This window comes from Corapipo altera, unplaced genomic scaffold (assembly GCF_003945725.1).
Source record: "Corapipo altera isolate COAL_440 unplaced genomic scaffold, ASM394572v1 104, whole genome shotgun sequence".
NCBI lineage: Eukaryota > Metazoa > Chordata > Aves > Passeriformes > Pipridae > Corapipo > Corapipo altera.
In genome coordinates, this window is record NW_020884920.1 from 3,481,074 (window position 1) to 3,505,991 (window position 24,918).

Below are 24,918 nucleotides of genomic sequence, written 5' to 3' on the forward strand. Positions count from 1 at the left end.
TTTGGTTGTATGACCTATTTCCTGTAGTGTGTTTATTGCACCATGCAGTGATTAAAGCCTGCATTTATCACACCAGATTCTTCTACCTCCTTTGTTTTTCTGGTGTCTGATCCTGCTCAGATATTAAGCTCTGCATGTGGGTGTGTGCAATGTATCTGAGTATAAGAAGAGATGTTTTCTTTTAGTGGATTTAAATTTTGAAGATTAAAATTCAGCAGTTTTCTTTTTCCTTATCTTTCATAAAGACTTTCATTAATCCTACCATAATATCTCCTGAAGGTGACTGGGGGAATATGTGCTTTTGATTAATGTTTGTTTAATGCAGGATTATCTCTATTATTCATGTGTTTTAGTCCCATTAAAACTGTGCCTATCAGCTCATTTTCATGTTGAGTAATCAGATGTAGCTGAAGGAGGAAGGTGAGCATTAGTGGACTAAGTGTCTGTTTAAGCACAGTGAAGGGCAGAACAAACACAACATACAGCACATGGTGTCATTTCCAGAATTCCTCTGAATTACAGTGGAATAATCACATTTTTTTTTCATTGGACAGCTTTGATGTTCCTTGCAAGTCTTCCTAATACCCACATTTAGTTTGCAGTCTTCTTGCACCTCCTCTGAACAAATTACCAGGCTGCTTTCAGCAGCCTGAGGAATGAAGGTGGAGAACACTAAGGAAAAAATTTAAGTCTATATTTCAAGAGAATTTTTGGATATACTTGGTATTTATCACATCCAGAACTTAAGACTGAAAGATATTTCATGCATTTTGTTTTGTTTGGTTTTTGTTTTGTTTTGTTTTGTTTTTTTTCTTAAATCTATGTATGACAGACAATATTGTAATCAAAGACCAGGGATGATACGAGAATGCTGCTTGTCAGAAAAAAATACAATAAGCGTTTAAGGCAATGTATAAAACAGGCAGAAGTGCACTATAATTCTGCATTTTGTCTTGCAGGTACATCATCCCAGCTCTGCAGAGGTCTGATGCTGGATTTTATCAGTGCATTGTCCGGAACAGGATGGGGGCCCTGCTGCAGAGGAGATCTGAAGTCCAAGTGGCATGTACGTTGGAATGGGAGTTCTACTGTGGCTGATTCTTTTCTGTGGGGAGAGAAACAACATACCAATAACACTTGTTAGCCTGAAAAGTCGTTAGATATCATATTTAACAAGTTTTTAAATTATTGCATCGCAAGAATTTTCATACTCTGGGGTGTCTCTGGGAAGCAGCTCAAAGTGGTGCAACGTTAAGTCTTCAGAACAAGCTTTGAGGGGTTCAGAGCCATCAAAACAGATCGTTTGGAGGCAGCTGTACATGAGAAAACTATTTTACCTTTCCCTGAATACACAGGGATTAAGCAAGGCCATACAGCACAAAACTATCAGTCAAAACACCCCCACCAAAAAAGCCCAGAGGACAGCAGCAGATACCTGAGAGAGAACGATGTGGTGGAGATAACGCCAGGCAGCTTTCAGATCATAATCCCTGTGATACAAAATCAGCAGTTTCACAACAATACTTTGAAAGTCTGTTCTCAACACCTTCCTGAAGCAAACCCTCCAGTGTTTGCACCACTTCAGTTTGGACTGTGCAGAATTTTTGCAATCCAGCTGCCATTAGGAAAGGTTAAGTTGGTTTTCTCAGGAGTTAGTGCCAGGGAACATGACATAAGAAATGATCACATACTCTTAATTTTCTGTTTTTCAGTTTACATGTAGGAAATATAATCCAAATGACATCTTTGGAATTAGCCATAAAATTAGGCCTTATTCTTTTTCTTCGTAGTAAAAGCATAAAAAAAATTCAAAATAGACAGATTTGCATACTGTGCCTAAGAAGTGATAAATGGATCAGATTTCTTCTCCTCAGGGTCAGTAACTGGAAATTCAGTTGCAATAAATGTCACTTGATAAGTGGAATTTAGAGAAATTGAATTATTTATTAGAAACCCAATTTGAAGGAACTGATTCAAGTTAATCAGTATGTCAATGAGGGAAATTACATGGAATTTCCTGTGTTTTAAAATAAAACCAGCTGCAAATGGTATTATGTAAGTTTTGGTATCATATTCATCAGTTTACTGAATTACAGTAGATTATGTTACTATATCTGTAATGTCAGTAATACCAGTAATTTGATGTTTGATCTCCCTATTGTTTCAGAGCTGCTGGGAGCTAAAGTAAAAATAAACTGCTGCTAAACTGGGGGTTTCCTTCCCTGACTTCTACCAACCCTTATGCCCCTGCTGTGCAGTGACCTTGTGCTCACCCTGATGTGTGTCAGACCCTTGCAAGTAGTTTTCCAAATATTCTTCTTCAGTTTTAGTGAATTCTGTCAGGTCACAGAGGATCTACTGAAAGCTGGTGTGAGTGAACATAACTCCGAGCAAGGTGTGGAGTGACGAGCAAGGTTAGCAGGGGAAGGTGAGGGTGAGATAGATGCTCCTCATTGTGCAGCACTGAGCCATTAGAGGAGCCTGGATGCCTCTGGAGTTGCATCTCCAGGTGTGTTTTCAGGGGACAAAGGCTTTGGCAGCAGCACCAGAGAAAAATGTACCCATTTCCTCCTCCATCCCACTGATCGTTCCCGCTCTTGCTCTGCAGTGTAGCACACGATCCCTTTGGGCCCAGCAGGAAAACTTGTTTGTGCAGCTGTGGACTGGGAAACTTCTCCAAAATTTGGAAAAAAAAGTAACAATTATTTTGTCAGGTTGTTAGAGCAGTTCTTTCCGCCCTCCTCCCCATCCAGTTCCCTACCCAGCTGCACAAGCAGTTGTACTGACAGAGCGGAGGGAGCGATTCCCGAGGAAGTACTTGTGGGAACAGTGAGAAGGAGACAACAGGAATACTTTACCTTGATGCTGCTGCTGAAGAATTCTGTCTCCTGAAGAGACAGTTTTATTCCCCTCTGAATGAGGGTAAGATTTGCAGTGAAGTGTTTTGTTTCTCCAGGCTGGTTTGTGTGTGTGGTTGGTTGTTCTGGAGAGAGAAAGAAATGCAATTGTTTGCTTTTCTTCAGTTTAAGTTCCCCCCCCCCCATTTAATTTGTAGTTCTGCATTGCTGAATAAGGCTAAAAAACTCTCTCTTAAGACTCTCTGTGAGAATTAGGCAGTTTATTTGTTTATTTATTTATTTATTTATTTAATTTTACTGATAAAGACACTGAGACAAAGCAAACCAGATCTTATATGGCTTGGAAGACCTTTTATCTTGAGCCTATAGTGACATATATATGGCTCCTATAGTGAAATTGCCAGTCAGATTTGCACTTTATTCCTGCAGATTAAAGTGTCCCACAAGTTTTAAATATCGTCTTCTTCCTTCACCCAGGGTAGCTACTGATACCATGTGATTGTTTTCTCTGTTTTAACATTCTTGATCTAAATTGATTGAAGCTGTGTGGATATAGTGAAGTTCCTGGTATTTTGTCATACATTACTTTTTGGTTATTCTTGAAAACATATCAGAAAGCAACATTCCAAGAGACTCCTAAAATCATCTTGTTCATTCATCAAGACTTAACAGGGGTTGTATTTTAGACATTTTACTCCTAAGGTTTCACTGGAAACGATATTTTTTTGCCAGTGGATAGAGAATGCTTCCCAATACACTTCAGCTTAAGATCTCAAGTGAAAAATTGAAAGGTATAATTATAATGTGCACTGAGAAAGATCTGAGGTATTTTCCATGTCCCAGATATCTGAAGTAGCAGGGAACTTGTTCAATAATTTAAAAAATATTCTCAACACATGCTAACATATTGCTTAACTGAATGGGAACAGATATTTGAGAGAAAACTGCTGAGTAAATCTTAATTACAGAATGGGCTTTAAAACTCTTGGATTGTGAAAACTGAAATAATCATATGACAGTGAAGTTAATTAGATCCACCTACGCGGTTTGAAACTTCTTTTCAAGTAGCTGATCTGATTACAGTTGTGAGGAATATGGAGCAACAGAGGAAGTACAATGCTGATTATCTCTGAATAAATAACTTGAAAATCACAAAGATGATTAAAGCTTCTTTAAAATACCATGTGTTTTTAATTTCTGCTCTTCTTCTGTCTCTTCTCATCTCCTGCCATTCACAGACCTGACAGCAAGTCTTCTCTTTCCTAAGTCCTTTACATCCCTCTCTGCTGCACAGAACTTGGAGAGAACCCTGTGGTCCTTAAAAAAAAAAAAAAAAAAAGAAGGGAATTCACTGACAGAAGCCAGAATAGTTTTCTATGTGTGTGTGTGTCAGTTCCTTAGTTTAAATCAAATTAAAATGCATAGAAGTTCTTTGGAGGGTGAAGAAGTAAGAGCCTACAACCCTGTTTATTTTAATGGCTAAGAATGAGATATAAGAGGCAAAAGAAAAACAAGAAGAAAACGTTCTCTGAATTTTTTCAGGGACTCCCCACATATGTGAACTTGCCTGTGAAATAAAGCCTTCAGAGGTAGAGGTTCAGCAATGGTAGATTCCTTTCTTCCATGAAAATTTTTGTTAAAAGCTGCTCTCTGAGACCAGGGATGCTTTTGTAAATGCTGGAGATCCACAGGCACTGCTGAAATCATAGTGTAGTGCCAGAACTGACAGCTCCCAATGTGGCTGTGGCCTTGTTATTTTGGGATCCATCTGGATGTAGTGGCTCACTTGCATAGGTCTCACTATCCATTGCCTTGACTACAATGATAGAGCTGCTTGTCTGTTTGTGTAGCAATGGATTAAAAAAAAAAAAGGATGACCAAAAAATTTATAAATTCATATACACCACGAGCATTCCTTTGCATTGCAGGATCTTATCTAAAAAAAACCTCAACAATCCAAACCAAACAAACCTCCATTAAAATGTCACTTCCAGTTAAAACCACTCAGTTATTGCCACAGAGCACCAGAGCCATTCAGGACTGCTGATGGATGCTCCAGCAGCACTTGGGTTTCCTTCATGCCTTATGTTCCTCTGACTCTGTATAAATCAACATCAGAACTGTCCCATGATCTCTTGTGTCCTGTTGACTAATTACAGCAGTGCCAGTGGCTGCTGGAAACACGGTTGTTTCTCTGTCCTCTGAAAAGAAATGGGGAGAGAGACAAGAACTTCCAGGACTCTGAGCATCATTTTTTAATTTGCAGACATGGGGAATTTCATGGACATGGACCAGAGGAAAACAGTGACTGAAGGACAAGCTGCAGTTCTGAACTTCCCACGCATCCTGAGCTATCCAAGACCCCAAGTGACGTGGTTTAGAGACGGGCACAAGATTATCCCAAGCAGCAGAATGTAAGTCGATTTAAAACTCAAAATGCACCCACCCTAAAATATGATTAATTGTATTTGATAACACAGCTTACATTCTAAGTACACTAATTAAGGTTTAAAGAGAATAAAGTAGCCTCGTTCATTCTGAGTTGGAGATAAATTACTATTTTAAGACCATCTCTGAACTTCTGAAGCAGTTTGACAAAATAATTCATGTGGTTTTAATGGTCCTGGTGCAGCATAAGGGGCTGGATATGCAGAATGTCTGCGCTTCCTTCACGCTGTTCATTTTCAGGATACATTTTGGAAAAGGAAATGCTCATCTCTCAATTACGTTTACTTGAGTGGACTAACTTAATGAATACTGAGATTTTTTGGTTTTAATCTATGAATCCATGGAGATTTTTTTACAGATTTATGCTTAGTTCTGTTTTCCTCACTATAAAATTCTAAATATTGTTTATTTTTGGGGGGGTTTTTTAGCCTACGATGACAATTGTAGTTCTTTTTGACTAATTAGCAGCTCACCCACTAATGACACAGTATTTGCACTTTGATTAGATATTATCTCAAGGTGTGCTCATTTATCCTTTCCTGAAACAGTTATGAAGCCATCCCGTGTTTTCACCTGCGCAGAGACTGAAGGGTTTGGCTGTAACATTAAAAAATGTAGATTAAATCTTGTCTCATTTATTGGAAAACTGTTGAAATACCAGAAATGTTGCTGGTTATTTCTGTATTATATTTTCACGTGTTCAAAGGGATAGATGTGCTAGCAGATGATGGTAATGGGATATTGCTGTGTTCCAGGAGTGCTGAGTCTTTAGAGTTTATATTAAAAAGGGAAGAGTATTCTTGGATTTGAATTTTGTTAATCTGCACAGTGTATTTTGCTGTTACTTATGTGCATTTTTTAAACCTGAAAGCTGGTATTACAGGCACTTTGAAACTGTGAAAATTAGTATTGCAGGGATGTGAAGAAACTGTGTAATAATTTATGAATAATTTAATAGTAATTTGATGGGAAACAGCTGGAAGATGAAACAATGGGTTCCTGGGCAATCTCTCGAAGAGAGCTAAGTGACAAATCCTGAGTTATTAACCATTAAGAATCTACTTCCTCCACTTGTGCCACATCACAAATTTTCTTTTGTCAGTGATGAGAATACACAAATCAACTCACAGATGGTGACAAAGCCTTGTTATCCCAATATCCAAGAGTTTCTTGGGAACCCTTACAAGGGAACAGAGCAGAGTGACCAAGGCAGGCACGCGGTGTCTGAAAATGAGATTTGCCTGAGTTCTCTTACAGTTTGGGGAAATTGCAAGTAGAGAAATGTGTGTCCTGTATTTGTTGATATAAATATCCTATTTGTCATCTGCTGTTATTCCTGCCCTGTTGGGATTGTTGGGGTAGAATCACTTGAAACTCATGGAGTGTGGAAATACAAATGGGAGAACTCTAACACTGCTCTGTAGCAGGGCTTCCATATAAATTTTATTTCCCTGGTCAGAAATTTTGTCTAGAAGGAACTTGAAGACATTTGTCTGGCCTGTGTAGGAATTCCTGAGTACTCTTGCAGTGGAAGTGCATGTGCTGAAAGTGTGAGCCTCGTTGGAAGTTTGATGTATGTCAGATAGTAAACCTGGTAAGTTCAGGAGGTGACAGATTTATGGTACACATACCAATCATCAGAGCACTCTGTGTCCTGTAGGTCTCAAAGTATTGGAAAAACCAGAGAGCATCTACTCACATCTTGCTGCCTGTGAAGTTCAGGAAGTAGATATGGCAGCCCTATAAATATGGAAAACCTGAGACACGGAGAGGATGCATAAAAACCTGAGAAATGTACAGATATCTTATGGAAAGTGTTTCTTATCTGTGGAGCAAGTTGTGCATTTAGCTTGTTCTTTGCACACAAGAGATGTATCAATTTAACTGATCAGTTTAGCCACTGATCCAGTCAGGCTGATGCATCCATCTGACTGGATCTCCTGCTAAACTCATCAGTGACATTGATACAACCACCTTGTATGATGCTCTTTAATCTGATTAAAAATACCTTATATTGCTAAATCAATATAAAGCTTTTTTAATGCTCTTAAACAAGCTTACAATGATTTGGCTCAATCAATCAGCCATAATATTGTGTGTCAGCTGTAACAATGATTTCTAAGTGACATCACTGTCAGTGTTCGTGGACTGAGGACATTAAAATAGGGACAGGAGTGGTGGGTTTGGTGCAGTTCGTTCAAATAGTTGGTAAAGTTAACTCTTAATCATGCAAAAACCTTGATGTGCACATTCTTAACCCTGCACCATTTTTATGCCATAAAAATGATCCTGATGCTCGTGTACACAGAGCTGCTGTCACCACTGATGTGGGACATATGTGAGAGAGATGAAAGATCAAAAGTAACACACACGTAACAGTTCTGAGAAAAAATAAATTCTGAAGATGTTTCAAGGAATGTCATTTAATTGGCTCTGCAGAGGGGTTTCCCTACCACTTTTAAGGCAGTAAATGCTGATGTCATTCTCCTTCACTACGTACAGGTATTTAGGACACTTATGGGGAGGGGTTCTGCCAGATGTTCAGCATTCCAGAAGTGGTGTATTTCTAGGGAGCAAAGATAACAGAATTGCTGAATTGTCAAAAACTATGGTATCACTATGTGCATTTTTTTAAATGTTCTTTACAATATGTCAAATAAGGCTTTTATTTTTCTTTGTGTTTTCTTGTAATTATTATACATGTTAACACAGTTGCTACTTCTATGAGATCATAGAATAGTTTGGGTTGGAAGGGACTTTTTAAAGTCACCTAGTCCCACCCCCTCCAGTGAGCAGGGACATCTGCAACTACACCAGGTTGCTCAGAGCCACATCCAACCTGGCTTTGAGTGTTCCCAGGGATGGGGCATCCACCACATCTGTGGGTAACCTGTGCCAGGGCCTCACCACACTCAATCATGAAAATTTTCTTCCTTATATCTACCCTTTTTTAGTTTAAAACTATTTACCCCTTGTCCTGTCCATACATGCCCTTCTCAGTTGGGTTGGGGGGAGAAAGCTTCAGTGGATAGCTTTGATGTCACCTTTTTTTTAGTCAGAATGGTGACTCTTACTCTGTCAGAATGCATGGCTGTGACATTTTCTGAGAGCAAGTTTCCTTTGAGACATTGGCAATTTTTTTCAAACTGTATATTCTGTTGAATTTGACTGCTAGTGTTACTCATGGTGGGATTTTGCAGCAAATAACTATGTAGTAGTTCCCATTTTAGTGGTGTTGGTAATATTTTGTTAAAGCCCCCAGATAAAAACAAGAATGGGATGACAAGTTCCTCTGAAATGAGAGGGCATGTAAAGTCAACAAATCCCTCTATAATATATGAATGTGAAGCAAATGGCCTGCACCTACTCATGAGATTGTTGTTATAGTTTATGACTTAAGGCAACTAACAAATGTGCAGCAGAGCCAGAGCGATGGGAGGGTGTGTATTTAAAAATTTAAGTCCTAAAATTGCTGTCATCGTCCCACCACCACTTAGTACAGTGTGGGTGTATATTCATTTTGGCTTTTATGCATTATCTGTCACCAAAGCCTCAGCTTGATGTTGTCAAGGGCTGTTTCTAGAAGAAAGCTGCTAGAAAATGTGTACATGCTAGTACATGCTAGAAAAGTGTGGATGATCAGAGAGGAGACCAGAAGATCAAGAGCAAGAGAAAATGAGCAAGGAGTGGAATTAGGGTTTGACAAGTTTATTATTATTTTACATTCCCCCAGAAATTTTAGAAAAGAGTTTGCATTACACATGGAGAGATTCATGTTTGCCAACTGCACTGTTAAACCAATGTGGAATTACAGCTGCACTGTTATCCAGGGTCTCGACTGATGGGATGATTTTGCTGTTTCCCTGCACATCTTACCCAAACCAGTAAGTTTTACCTCTCTAAAGGTGACTGCATCAAAAGAAGTTGCTGCTCTGGGTTGTCAAGTATTCAGCTTGTCTTGCCTGGCTGTACTTCATCAGCCTGAAAAGCAGAGCACGTTTAACTTCCTTTACACGAGCACGTTCAGTACCTTGGAGAGGCACAAAGGACAGTAGCACAGTCAAGGTCTGCAATTACCTTTCACTTGTGGTACAGAGGAATTAAATTCTCAGTACTCTTAGAGGATTTTTTTACCTTAGTTTCTAAGGGAAGCACTTTTCACCGAAAGGCCATCAATTCATTTATTCTTGGTTTCTTCTCTAAGAAGAAAACTTCTATGCAGACATTGTTATCATCTTCATTAGTGTCCTTACAGGGAAACTATTTTTTTCCCCTAATAAGCTGCAGCTAGATGAATATTAAGTCATGTCTTTTGTTAGTGGAATTGTGTCTGACACAAAACAGGAAAGTTCATTTTTTGGCATATAAAGGCACTCCAGGGGTGTCCCTTTTAGCTGGATGGGCATTTAGTCACTTAATTAACTGTCCATGAACCAAAACACTTCACAAATGCACTTCAAAGCTCTGGAAAGGGACAAGGAATTGCATTGTCTTTAGGTACACATGAGTTAATATCTGTTTTTTTGCACTAAGATCAATTCATTGTGCATTTGGGTGTGTTTGGTCATCAGAGTCTCTTATAGAGACTAAAGGTGCTGACTGATTGTACAAGCAGCTGTCCAATGTGACTTGCTGTGGTTTTGCACACTCACAATGCCTTGCAAATAAGCAAAGCTGGCAGAGATTTACTGGTCGTTTGTTAAGGTAAAATTGTAAATCTCTTAATGGCAGACCCCCCCAAAAAAAAAAGTAGCTGTGGCTAAATAGACTTTAAAAAATAAGAAAAATTAAAATATCTAAGAATAATACATCAGCTTTTGGGCTGGTGCTAGCATGAGATTAGGGTTTGCTTTGATGAGAGCAGCTGACTTAATGTACCATGTATATATTTTTCACTTTAGATCAAACACTGTTTTTCTGTGAGCAGTTCTGGTGGCACAATGCATTTCTCCACAAACACCAGCCTGTCACACAACGTGTACCAGTTGCACATAATTACTTTTCACACACACTGGAAAATACTTTCATTAAGATCGTGATGATTATCATTACCGAACAATAAATTCAGAGACTGTCAACTTTGCAATGTATTAGCTCTGCAATAATTTAAAAGATTAAAGTTTTGAAGATCTCTTGTCTGGTGGCATTATGGAGTGACACCTCTCAGCAGTAGGAGATGTGACAAAACCCCCTGTAATATTATTTTTATCTGCTCGTACCTTTTACAGGCTCCCCATTAATTTTGAAGTCAGTACCTGAAAAAGAAGATTATTTGGTAGAATGAAATTATTTCCTCAAACTGAAATTCATTGCTACCCCTTAATTCATTTATCTAACCAAACTGCTGCGTTGAGTAATTTCAATTTGAGGGAACAGGCAACACTGGGAATCATCTTACATCAAGTTTTACTGCTCTCCCCAAGGGCCATATGCATATGAAGGGCTGTAGGGAAATCTCCCATCATCTCTTCAAGTTTGAGCAGCCCTGATGCTGTCAGTGGGCTGGTGTGAGTATTATTGTCTGCTGTGTTCAGCAGAGGATAACGGGAACACCTCAGGGTAAGCAAATCCCAGGATTATTTTCTAAAGCTGTTTGACTTGTCTGGATTCAACCTCACCGTCTTCCTCCCTGCACATAATTTCTTTGCCACAGGTTTTAAATACAGGTTTCAAATATGCGTTTCTTAACTTTTAGAGTGGAATTTTGTGTGTTGGTTTGATGAGGGGGAGAGGAGAAGGAAGATTGAGGTCATTTTTGGGGACCGTGACGTGCTGAGCGCAGAGTGTGTGGGAGCGACAGAGCCCAGTTTAGGTGGAAGAGGGACAGTAGAAAACAAGTTCCTGCCAAGAACATGCCTTTTAGCAAGGCTCGTTTGGAAGTGGATTCCTCCCAGGTGAGACAGTCTGGCTGATGAGATGAGAGGCACATTTTGGGATTTGACCAATATGTTTCATTACAAATTTGAGCCACAAACCACAGAGGGTTTTTTAATATATATTTTTTCCATAAGCCAGGGGAAACTGCTGCACTGTAAAATCCATATTTTTTTGCTAGAAAAAAAAGTGGCTGCTTGGAACTAATATTGTGCTTTAATGGGCCTCAGCTGCTCCCAATATCTTTCAGCACAATCTTCAACAGCTGTAAATTTCAATAAAACTTCAAAGATCACTGTCTAAGAGGAAAATCTGACTGCTGGATATTGTTTTTCTTATGATGATCACATATAAAGAACAAAATCATTTTATGTGCCACTACGCTTATTAATCATAGATTTGGAATTTGTAAAACAAAGGGAATGGAAGTGTCACTGGAAGGAAACCTTTTTGCTCTAAGTATGATTTACTTATCACAGCTTGCAGTAGAAGTTGATTTATGAGTTTGTTGCTTTCTGGGGACAAATGTACTTTGAGAGAGAAAATATGGACTGTGAAAGAAGTGTTAATAGCATTACTCTTTGCAAGTGAACTATACACTGAACTATATATTTTTAAAAAATTCATCTCCAATTTAGAGGTGAGTAAATATGAAGACTCACTGTCATTGTACTTCGGGACTCACTTTTTGCATCTGCTACATTTTCTAATCAGAACTAAATATGCTATTAGGGACAAATCATGAATAATCCTCTAATAACTAATGTGCTTTTGTGGGAAACCATTTTTCTGTCAATCTTTGAACTGCACTGTCTACAAATGGAAATATTTTAATATGCAGCCAAGATAAGAATATTTAAAAGTGTCGCAGTCATTCTTAAGAGCAAATATGCAAAAGAAAACTATTGCTTTATGCTTAAAAAGTGGCAATTGTTCACAAATCCCTGGGAACAGTTTATCTCCTGTGGCCCCTCACATATCCCTGTTTTTATGGAAATAGATGCAAAACACTTGTGACTTATCAAATATAGCAGAAGGTAATGTCTTATGTTTGCCAATTAACTTTTATTAATCAAAACTGACTGAAGTAAAATGTATCTGTCAGTACTTGTGGCTGGGTACTACAAAGGGTTGTTAATTTTCTTTCTGTGCAAAAATCTTTGTGATTCTAGTGGATTTGTATATGATCTACAAAGGTGTTAAGACATGTAAGTTTGTAACTTTATGATACAGGTTTACATAGAGTACTTTAAAAGCCCAATGATTTTGGCAGATTTACTTTCATAGTGAAAGCTGCTGTGTGATTCAGGAAAGGAAAAAAACAAACCAACATAACCACAGAACTTGGCACTCTGGGGATGTAGTGTGGCTTTTGTGGTTGATTTGCATCAAGTCTACTTTGTTAATAGTATTCAACTTGAATTTAAAGAATTTGGTACATGGGAGCAAATGGGAAGCAGCCCTTCCATTAATTAGTGCTGCAGAGAAAGGAGGGATCTGGCAGCCTGCCTGTGCCCTATCTCTGGTTGTGAGTGGAGTCTTCAGCTGGTTTGTGTTTGGCCTTCATGGAACAGGTTCCAAATGAATTTAAATACATTGTAAATGTGCTCTCTGATGTTTCGGGGTCTGCCTGGTCTGTATGAGAGGAGGGATTTTTTGGCTCTAGTGAAACTTTGCATCTTGCAATTAGAAGTGAGAAAACAGTCGAACTCCGCCAATATTCACATGAAATCTATTTGTCTGCTGCATGTTAGTGCTGCCTTTTCTTTATTAATACATGCCTCTGGGTATTTTTATATATTACACAAATCTGTTGTTTTACATGAAAGGACCAATTCTAGACACAGACAGACAAGGCAACTGTTTGCTGGGGTCACCACAGCCATCACTTGCTTGCTCAGCTTTGTTCCCTTTGCCATCCTCTCAAAATTCCTAACAGTTGCGTGGGGAAAGAGTAGAACAGATCAGGCTACTTTTCATCATAGCAGGAGCAAAGGGAAAGGATAAGCAGTGGAAATGCTGAAGGAAATCTGTGCCTTCCCTCCCTTTCCACCTGGCTGATACCTGGTGTCACCCAGAGGGGAAGGAAACGTGGCTGAGCCAAGACAGGTTTGTGTGTGAAGTCAGGGTTACTGAGAGAGAGGGATGGGTGGGGATGTTCAACCCTGATGGAGGAAAAGAAGGACAGAGAGGAGCTTAGAAGATGGCATGGCTCAAGAAAAGGATCGCAGATCCTTGGAGAAGGAGAGTATGGATGAGGGGGAGCTGGGAGGACAGTGGTCTGGGAATGGTGCTCTGCAGTTTCCACTCACCTCACAGGAGTGCCCAGTGTCCTGAGAATGTGACCCTCACTCTTCAGTTTCTTCCCCCAAAAAGCTTACTGACCTTCTCAATCCAAACTCCCACTCCCTGTATTCCCACTGATCCCTTCCAGACAGTTGTCCCCTCTGGAACTATCCTCCAGTTGCTGCAGAACTGAATGCTGCCAGCACTTTATTTTTGTTTGTTGTGGCCTCTTTGTAGGATCAAAACCTAATGTGTCATTGACAAATAAATTCACAACTCAAAAAGCAGGAGAAGGAATATCAAGCAATTTCTGGCTTGTGTGTTCCTGGCTCCTTCAATTCTCAAAATACAGGTATAAGAGAGACCTTATTTAGGAAAAGCACTTGAAAGCATTGAAGCTAAGCTCTGTACAACAACTTTTTATGTGTTTTTCTCCAAAACCTCAAAGGCTCTTCACTATATAAAATGGGGGTTTTGCTAGATTTTATTCAATGATTTTTCAAGAAACTGCATTTGCCGTTTCATTCAGCAGCCAAGACCATTTGCAAGAATTTTAACAACTCTGCTGCTGTCTGCCAGCTGCCATGTGTTCTCTCCCTGCTCCCTGCATAATGCCTCTTCACTGCAAGAGGAGTGCAATACTTTCATAGTAATCACTAGTTCAAATCACTGATTATTTTAAAACATCAAATCTCATTTTTGGCAATCCATCATCTGTTTCCATGGGAACTGAAACTGGCCTTAGCAGCAACCAGAAGCTGAGTTTATTGGGATACTTACACATTTCAATGGCTGTTGTTAGACAGCTGCATTTTCTGTTTACCCAACAGATATTGCAGCAACAGCCTCATAATACACTTTTAAAATTCTATGTACATTTCATTTTAATGTATTTATATCATTATTCATATTTTTCACAACTTAGCAGAAATGTTATGATCAAGAGAGAAAATGTCAGTAATTTCCATCATATGCAGTCAATATTGGATGTTTCCATCAAGTGTCCTTACTATTGTTTTAACTGAGACTGTGGCGAAATAAAAATGGAAGAATTCCCTGCCTTGAGGGGGCAAAAGATAGGTGGAGGCTCCCACTTTTAAGTATTGTCCCTTGGTAATCTTATCCCAGAGTTTCTGCTCTCCGAAGTCTTATTTCCTCCATAACTTTTGCCCCAGAACAACCATTTCCCCAAGTTTGCAGTTCATCTTCCTGCTCCAGAGCTCAAATTCTTGTTATTTGTAAAACCATCGACCAAATCAGTAAGTAGTAGTAGTAGTAGTGTGGATTTAAAAATGCTGTTTTGCTGTACATTTTTATGGAGTATTTCAGTATCAAAGAGAATAATTGGGCAACTAATTGAATGTAGTAATATGCATATCCAACCAGCTTTTTTTTTTGCTTTTCTTCCAACTGCTTTAGAGTAAAAATCATTATTCTGGAGTCTGGCATTATTTTGGTTCAGGAGTGAGGCAGCCACTTAAAATAAATCTGGAATCTTGAAAGGCTATTCTATTACCAGACCTGATATTCAATAAACAACCCCCCTCTTCTCCCATCTTCTGAGACTGTTTTTATCATCACAGGGGTAAACTGGCTTACAAGGAAATATTTGGGGGCAAAAGAGATCATATGTGCATAAACATGCTGGAATGAGACTGAGGATGATTTGTCTTGCAAAATAAGGGGACAGAGGGAATTGTTCGATGCTGCGTCGAGTGCTGAGGTTCAAGGGGAGAAATGCTGATTTTCCCAGGCTCTCAAATTAACTCTAAAGAGCTTCCACTAACATGAAGCATCTCATAAAACCGCTGTAGAAGCTGGCAAAAACTCTTCCTGTCCCAAATCTCAGTTCTTGCTCCTTTCTGCAGTCAGTGCTTTCCCAGGACTGACCTCAGATCGTGTTACTGGTGGAGTATTTACCACAAAACCCCAATTTCTAAACTAAATGTCTGCCCTCACGTCTTTGTGTGGGTGTGTTTATCAATAATTTATTTGCATTTAGCATAATTACGAACAATTCAAGCTATATTTTCAAAGAGATGGATTTGTCTGCATACATATGTAGTTAGAAACCTGCTGCAGTGAGGGAGATGATAAATAACTGGTAAGTAGTGGCTGAGGGTGCACAGCAAGAGAGTGTGAGCAGAGAATATTGTGCAGCTGCTTTGCTGAGACCTAGATCTGGTACTGGCTGCACCCAACTATGGTTTTAACAGCATTATTTGAAGAGTAAATTAATTTATTTTTAAGAATTTTTAATTTATTTTAGCAGAAACAGTGAAAATACCTTGAAGAAGTCCTGTAAATAAGGTCTTTGTTGTATGTTGATGATTTAAATATTCCCATACAAGAAATAAACTAAAATGTCACTCATAATTTAATAAAAACAGGGAGCTGGCCAAATCATCTTGTTTCAGTGAAACATTAAGAGAAGTGGCGGTTTAATATTTTAATGCCTGATAGCTTTTAATCCGTAGCTGTCAGTGCTAATTTCACTAAATAAAAGACTTTATGGTGCTGAAGGTTCACTAATCAAGATTCATAAAGGTACAATTTCAGTTGTCATCCTCTTGTCTCTTTGGGAAGCCACATTTATTCAGGAACTGATTCCTGAGCGGAAAAAAGGACCAGGCATGGAGTGGAAAAACTGGTGTGCAAAATACACCTTTCTCTCATGAAACCTGCAGAGGTGAAACTGGATGAATAAAGAATCTGAACATCATGCCTGAATTTTTGAATTATTTAAGCAAAATTGTTTCATCGGCAGGAAAATTTCTGATTGAGGAGCACTTTTTAGAGTTCTCTTTTTCTCCCAGGGAGATTGCAGTGAATTATGGGGTCTCTGAGTGCTGTCAACTCCTCTGAAGCCTGCTGCACCCAATGGGATATTCACTTAATCTGCTCCAGCACTTTCTGTTGCTGGTAGGTGTGAATTTTAATCATTTCTGTACTAAAATACACATTTCCATCAAATGCAGTAGATTTTGGTTCTTTTGATAAGTTTGTATGAGATGGCACAGGTGGGTTGTTTTGTACCAAAAGCAAAGGCAGCACAGTGTATTTGCTGCAGTTTGTTCTGTATATAAATTGTGAATGTAAAGAGCATAGGCATGATGTGAAATGGTCAAACAGGATGGCAACAGACCCAAGCTACCCAGCTAAATGCCAGGTGATTTGCTAATAATCTGTTTTTAAATTTCCTAATGCTTAATTTACACCTCTGAAATAACACAGTAATAAATCCTTCCTTAGTATGACATCAAAGTACTTTCCATGGGGTCGTACTTTCCATAGGGTTGTGGTTTTCCCTCACTCGCAGACCTTAAAAAAAAAAAAAAGTCCATTGGGTCATTACTCAGATGCAAATGTTGAATATCTTCTTTTATTAAACTGCAAAAGGGATTTACCAGAATTATGAAAAGGACCCTGAGCTTGTGCTTTATAAATGCTAATATAAAATCTAGTATTTTAATAAGTTTTTCTAAATTTACATTTTTAAGTACAGAGCACTGAGTGAGCTTGGAAGGTGCGCCCTCTGACATTTACCTTCTGTTCCAACAGTTCCGACCCCTTTAATAAAGTCACACTTAAGAAGCTCTTTGAGCTTTAATCTTTTAACCAGCCCAGAGTATTTCACCCTGTGCTGTGCCAGCCATGAAGTGGAGGGGGAGCTCTGCAGGAACTCTGCAGGTGGGGGAATAGCAACAGCAGAGCAGGAAAGTGTCACTTCCCCAGGTGACCCAGGATGGTGGCAGAGCCCCATGGAAGTGAAGAACCCAGGTCTTCTGAGTCAGCCTCAGTTTTGTGGTGTCAGTAGCATTTTAACTTCAGTGGATGAAGTGAGACAAAAGAGAGTGAAAATGGAAACCTTTCTAGAACAGCTCAAATCAGAACTAAACCAGAGGAGATCTGGTTGCCTTCTGATGTGTGTCACAGTTGTCCTGAGCTGTGTTGGAATGGGAAGGGCTGATGTTATTCTTTTCAAAACCCCGTAGTGTTTCACACTGGTTAACATTTGGTTTTCCTTTCAACCTTGTGCAATTGTTAGGAGTAGATAAACACTGCTTTGTGCATTGCCATAGCACAGTTTAATCTTTCGACATCAACCAATTGTAGAAGGACCAGAATTGTCCAGAATTAACTCTGCCCTTTGCATGTAATGTTTATTTTTACCTCAAAATTAGTCAAAGTCCTAATCTGTCTCATTATTCTGCATCTTATTCTGTGAAAATGTGGTTTTCTTAATACCAGCTTGTTAGGAGTTTTTGGAAGTTCTGGTGTAGTACCATGCAGTTCTCCTTCATCTGCTGCTTTATTGGTATAACTTAGCAAAATCAATAAGGGTGTAGTGTAAGGTAATTTAATTTTTTAATTATTGTGAAAACTCTAATTCTGAGGGAAGGTTTTTTTTTATATTCTTGAGATACTTGAGCACTTAATGAGTCCTTGAATCATTTTGCCTGGTGTACAACAAGCATGATCCCTGCCTGTTGTTTTAGAGGATCAGTGCTAAACCACATTCTTCTCTTTAAGCATGTGTTGAACTTACTGCATTTATTTGTGTAAATATTTATAGGATCTGATCTCTGAAGATTAAACCCCCATATTTTAATTAAACATTGTTTAATTGAATAAACAGTTTTTGCAAGATAACCTCGTTGCTATTTGCAGTGTTCTTTGAAAGAGTTGCTGAGCAGAAAAGCAAAGCAACACGGTTGGGTTTGAAGGCATTTATGACACAGTCACTTGACTGTATTCTCAGTGGTGCATTATAAATTTTGAGGGTCTTTTACGTTATTACAAATCTCTCAACTTCCCTTCAAGGTTCCGAGATGAAAATAATTGTGTTGCAAATATCAACTGCTTAAAACTGAAATTAGATTTGTACGTTCATAAAATTCAAGCCACTGCTCCTACATTAAGGAGTTTTATTTCCATAACGACTTCTAAGATTTGAGAGACTGGAACAACATATCTTTATTTTCTATGTAACATTTCTAACTAAGTGTTGTAATGAACAAAGTATTTTCCTACTCAGAAAACTGAGCAGGAGTGAACTGTGTCATTTGAAATCTCTGCTTTAATTGCTTTTATATATAATGAAGGCATCTGCCCATTAGATAGCACTGTTAAGAGTGAAGATGATATTAGGTGCCTTAAAAAAGAACAAAAACTACTATAATGCCATTAGGGAGATATTTGCATATGCTGATATAGAATTGTCAAATATGATTAGTCAGACCTGTACAGGATAAAGGAACAGAAGTAATCCAGGAAGGAAAATGCCCTAATGTTTTTAGAATAGTGCAAGAAATTAGTTCTTGCCTTGGCAATTGGGACAGGATTTGCAATGGCAGTAGAAAAGCTTTGTTGAGCAGTGTCTGCATCATGAAAGACATAAAAGAAATGTCTGGGGTTTGGGTTTTGGTTTGTTTGGGGGTTTTTACCATTAGTTGTATCTGTGATGCATTCAGTAGATTTGCATAAATGTTCATTTGTGTTGCTTGCACTCAAGCTGTGGAATATTGCAGTTTTTGGAAGGTTTTCAAGTCAAATGCTCCAGGTGCAGGTAACCACCTCTTTTTCCTTTGCATCGCTTTGTGTTACTGTGAACACTTATCTTTGTGAAAGCTGAAATAATGGTAAAGGTAATGAAATCTCATGCTTCAGGGCCTATGCTAATGCCTACAAATCTATTTCACGTTTTGTGAGATTAATTAGTTAATATGTGTGCAGCATTTAGAACATAATTAATTCTAAATTTATGCCAAGAATTGCTACAGACTGATCGCTTGTGGAACTCAAGAGTTAATTTCATCTGTATACCCTGTACAAATTAGGAACAACATGAATTTTTTAAATCATCTGTGTTTGTTACTGACAGATCATTTGTCCCACAAGAGTACTGTATGCTGCATTTAGTTTGTTTAAAGAACAACTATTCCTGGTTAGTTGGATCATAAGATCACAGCTGCCTGATGAACTCTGGGAGGCGCCTTTAAGTGCTTTAAATTCACACTTAATGTTCACACCAGGAACCCTCAAGTAGCAGTCTAGAATTAGGGCTCTGGCCCTTCCCTGGTTTTTCTTCCAAGAAGAGGATTTTCTCTCCATCAAGAGATCAGAAGTGCATTGAGATGTATACTAGCAAATTTCCAGAGCCTGGAAAGGAGGATTTCTGTTAGGAAGATGAGAAGTGAAGCTGGAATATTAACGTGAAGTAAAAGAGTGGGTGTCCACAGACAGAATTTTGAATAGTCATGGCAGACTGGGGGGAGGAAATCAAACCCAACCAGTCTTCCCTCTATGCTCATTCAATGGAAAAAAGGTCATTCTCAATACATAGAGTAAATAAAAGCAAATCAAGAAAAAATCCATTTAAAAATTTGTTCAGGGATAGTAATCCTGACTGAAATTAGGGAAAGGGTGGACTGTTTTGACTGATCATTTTAGTTTTTCCTCCTCAGAATGTGCACATAACTTAGCTTTGTTAATTAATCTGTGTGGATTTGCACTTGAAAAAGAGACCTTTATCTAAGATTTTCACCCCATATTATATTTAATTAGTAAATAGTTCAGACTGAGATTTGTAATTACAAACTGGCATCAGGTTTAAGTATGTTGAAACAAGCATTTCTCTGGGAAGCTTAATTTCACAGAGACTGAAATGGTTGATACTTGCATTGCATTTTGTGCTTGTTTGTTTTATGATTTTTCCTGGAACTATGTTTGCTGTCATTTGCAAACAAGAGAGATCAGTCTGTTATTTACTGAGGCTGAGTAAATCACAGTGCATTATCCGGTTAGGAGACAGTACACAGAGTAAGCAGATCAGGAAAATGTATTTCAATGCCAGCTTCATTAAGTCGATAATCATCTCAATATATTCCCTTACAACTTCAACAATTAGTAGCCGTAGTTTTCTTCTCATGATTATCTTTAATCAGTGGCACCAAAAAAAAAAAAAAAAATCCCCAAGAAAAATTCCACGGTAATTGGAAGCTTCCAGAAGAATGTTTTCATGTGTGGAGCGTTGCAGCAATAAGAGTCACAGGACCCAAATTAGTTCTGGGTTCTGAAGGGTGGAATTCATCACAGGTGATAGAACAGCAGCTCACCTCTGAGGAAACACCTTAATTTCTGTCATAAACCATATGTTTCTTCAAAAGATATTCCTGTTTCCAGATACCTCAACAGTAGGACACGGCCACATGCAGAGAGTGCCAATGGCTTTGGTGGCCCCATTAGGCTGATGTCAGGGTTTAGTATTCTGTGCCTGTGCTTATCTCCCCTGGCAAGCCCATGAAGAATTGCTTTGCTCTTGAGAAGCAGTTACTGTGTTATTAACTTTGCTCGCACAACTTTTGTGCTGGGCTTTCAGTTTTAGCTTCTGCCATTTTAGCCTAAGCTTCTGAAGGCAATTTTTTCATGAAACTTCTTCAGAATTTTCAGTAGTAGATTAAAACAAAACAAAACAATAAATATTTACAGAGTATAGGAGTAAATAACGCAATAGAGAAATCACCATGGAAGAAATGCCCTCTCTGATGTTCCCCCAAAGTGGGAGATAGTGAGAAAAACTGGAGCTGGCTCTCACCTGGACCAGTCTCCTCCACAGCTCCTATAGATCCACATGGACACGGCCATTCCCTTGTCTTACCCAGCCTGTGGTTGTGGGGCTGCTGGGAACTCAGTCAGGTTTATGGACTGGCTGCACTGGGGAGGCCACATGTTCAGACAGTGTCCTCCACTAGAGGAAGAAATTTGTCCTGCAGGGGTTTTTTGGGGTTTTTTTGGTTTTGTTTTTTTTTTTGGTTTTTTTGTTGGGGTTTTTTTTTTTATTTTATAAGATGTTCTCAAAAAATCAGAGATGAAAATATTTTGGCTGATAGGTTTCAGTCTGACGTATTTGCAGTTTTTATTCTGAACACAGACAATGATCTCTGATGGCATTGCTTACAAAGAGAATATTGTGTCACCAGATCACTGACAGTGGAGATGAGACAGGTGAATAAATATTCTTGGAAGTGTTCCTGGCTGCTATGGTGTCCAAAATACACTGTGCTAAAGCCAGTTCTGTATCTCATGGGGAAGACTTCTGGATTTTTTATTGGAAGGTTAAACATCTTTTGTTTTAGATATTTAGAATGATAATTTATAACATTTGTTTCAGAAGCAAAATGCAATAATCCAAAACTTCCCATTCGCTTTGTTCCTGTCTAGAGAAGAACCTCCCCTTCCCTTTTAGTTTTTTGTGGTGTCTCATAATTGAAGACAAAAAATTTCAAAGGTGTCTACAGTTACACATACACATTAGTCTGATTTGAATAGAGTAGATGGATTCTTGATACTACAGTCTTGAGTAAGGAATGAAGCTGCATTAATATCTTTCATTCATTCAATGTAGCTATTCAAGGTATATTATTATTTTCAGTTGACTTATTGATTTTAAATAAATGTTTATGTGCGATAAAGTGTTACAGTATGTTCTGTAACGTGTCAGAAAATTTGCTGAGCATCATCTGGATTGATCACACCCAGAATGAAATACACTGATAGAGCGTTTCCATGGTGATTTCTTGTTTTTCTGATCATGTCTTTTTAATTCTCTCTCTCTCTAATATATTAGACAGGTTGTTCTCATTGTGGTGAGCTTGAAATCTCATGGACTACAAGAAGCTTCAGTATTTTCCTGTGCTCCCTGCTGCTTTGTGTATTCTGTCACTGGCATAGTCACTTAATTATGTGACAGGCAATAACTGCTCTCCGAGGGAGTAAAAACAACTGTTGAATTCGTTTTTAAATTATATCATATTGCTCCGTTCGAAACCTCTTTTAAATAAACGTTGAGGATAGAACTATTGATGTGGTTTTTAAACTTTAAATTTCAGTTAGTTCAGATCATTTTAAATAGTCCTTCAGCAAGAATAAATCAGTTTTTATGACTTATAACTTTCAATTACAGTCTTTGGAGAGAATAACAGTGCATTTCAAGGAGCTGTAAAGCACAACAACAAGGCAATGTTGCTGTTTCATTTGTGCAGGCTTTAAGCTCCTGTGGAACCTAACAGGAGTTCTTCATAAGGAAGCACATCCTAGAGGGATCCTCGAGTGTGTCAGTCTGAGGTGTGGCTTTGATCTAATGTTTGAGCTTTCACTTGGGGAGCTTCCTGGTAAACCTTGGGGGGGGAATGATGCTGACCTACTTTGCTGTATTTCAGTGTTCAGTAAAAATGGTCTGAGAATCACAAGCTGTTCACTGCTCCACCACTGAAGGATCTTTCCTCTGTACAGGTTGCAAACTGGGGGCTCTGATGGAGAAATTTCAGGCTTAACTAATAACCGACTCCATTTCAGGGTGTTGGGCCATGCAAAAGCTTTAAGTTGTAGCAGGAGCAAATGTAAATGAAATCAGGTATGGACCTATAGTTAGATGCTTATTTAGAATAGACGTAAGTGTTCTATACTTAGAACAAACACTGTGGAGTTGGATGGGTGGATGGATGGATGGATGGATGGGTAGAACCCACACAATAGTGTGGATTAAACAGAAGTCTTACCTGGTAATTGATTCTAAGTGTGTTAAAGGACCCAGCTGATGGCTTCTTATCTGGAAATGTTAGTTTTTAACAAATCTTTCAGAGCCTGGTAAAATCCAAAGGCTTATGTGACTGCTCTAATTCCAGTCCTTAAAGAAATAAAAAGAATGACTTGAATGGCAATCTCATTAGGGGACATCAGTCCTGGGCAGAGGAGCTGAATGGCTCTGTTGGCACTGTAGCAATAAAAAATGGTAAATTCATCCTACTTTAATTCTTAAGAGTGTCATTTACTGATTTGTTTCTGCCTGAGCTTTGTTTCTGTGTATGCAGATTCAACTAATGAGATAGACTTTGGAAATAAGGGAAAGGCTGGAGTGATTTTTCTCTCCTCTTTCTCTGACTCTCTTGCCTGATGTTGGCACTTACCTGAACAGTTGGTATTGGGAACAGAGCACATGTTGCTGTCACTGTATTTTTTTTTTCTGCTGGACCAAGGCTGTATCAGGTAAATTATCTCCCCATAAGCACCCTTTGGTCCAGCTCTAAGATGATGGGTACCAGCAGAGAAAATGTTCCCACATTCATTTTTGGCTGCTTAGGGACATTTTCCTCTGACCAATTAGACAACATGACTCTTGGAACTGTATTACTAAATTCATTACTTCTGCTTTTGCTTTACTGGTGAAGCAGAAATGAGGAAGCAACTGTTTGAAAATGATGTCTGAAATGTTTGGCCTTAACACCCCTCTGAAACATCTCTTTCTTGTTTGCATTCCCTGGTCTCCTCTGTAGCATTAAACACTTGGATAACTATTTTCTTTTCTGTTATGATAATGCCATATTCCATGATCTAAGGATTTCTTTTTTAATAAACCCTTTACATCTTTTCTTTTTTTCCACAGACACAAAGACAGATCAATGAAACGTATGAAAAAGTTGCTAAATTGGCAAATGCAGCGTTAATTCCAGGATAGCTGTGTTACAGATTGACCTGATACTTTTCCTTTTAAAAATATGAAAAAAAATTAATATAAAGAGCAGCAAGATGTGTAAAGAATAATACTTTCTTAGGTGAAATCCCATTCAGATTGTCAGGCATAGAAATTTAGTTAAGACAAAGGTGAAAAGTACTGTCCTTTAAACCAACTTCAATGAAATGTTACAGATTAGAACAACAAAGTCATGAACAGTAGACGTATGAGTTTTCTAATACCAAATGTATAGAATACCAAATACTTTCTTTCTTTCCTTCATTCTCTCCACGTTTCTTTCCCTTTTTTTCTTCTCTCACTTGCAGTGCATGGATTGTAAGGTTTCATTGTTTACTGCATAAATCCATATTTCACCTTTTGTAGGTGATTTTCAGAAACTTGCTTGCTTAGATTCATGTAATGAAATTCAAACTGTGTTACCCTGTTACTGCAGGATGTGAGTTGATATTCTAAGGCTTCTAGAGCTTTGCACTTATGTGTGGCCCTTGATGAAGCTGTTTGCACCACCCTACAAATTACAGCATTTTGACCCTTTCTGAATGATGGCTTGGGCACCTGAGGATGTATTTCAGGTGGTTCTCTAAATTAGTACCAGAAATAGGTGATATAAATCCCATTTCCCTGTTTGCCTCAGGAATTTCCCACATCAGGAGTGTTTTCTGCATTGCAACCCTACAAGGTATAAAGGGACCAGTTCTTCACCTCTGCATGTTCACTGTAATTGCCCTTGAAATACAGATTAGGGAAGGGAAGTTTTGTAGATGAACTTGAATCGTGCAACAGGAAAAACTGAAGGAAAATACATGTAAAATGATACAGGGGAAACCAGTCATTTCACTTTGTTTGAATTTTCAGATGATGGACTTCTACTGAACACTAAATTCTGACTCACCATCCTACTGCTCAGTGTGATCCAAA

The 24,918-nt window shown here is 38.5% G+C and overlaps 1 protein-coding gene across 3 annotated transcripts in view; it reads left to right on the forward strand.

The window, feature by feature from the left end:
* SDK1 (sidekick cell adhesion molecule 1) overlaps window positions 1–24,918 on the forward strand; it is a 391,574-nt gene that overhangs the window by 114,090 nt on the left and 252,566 nt on the right. For all 3 annotated transcript variants that reach the window (XM_027656578.1, XM_027656580.1, XM_027656579.1), the window contains exons 4-5: window positions 960–1,066; window positions 5,125–5,272. In XM_027656578.1, coding sequence (XP_027512379.1) covers window positions 960–1,066; window positions 5,125–5,272 — 255 coding nt within the window. The remainder of the gene's footprint in view (window positions 1–959; window positions 1,067–5,124; window positions 5,273–24,918) is intronic.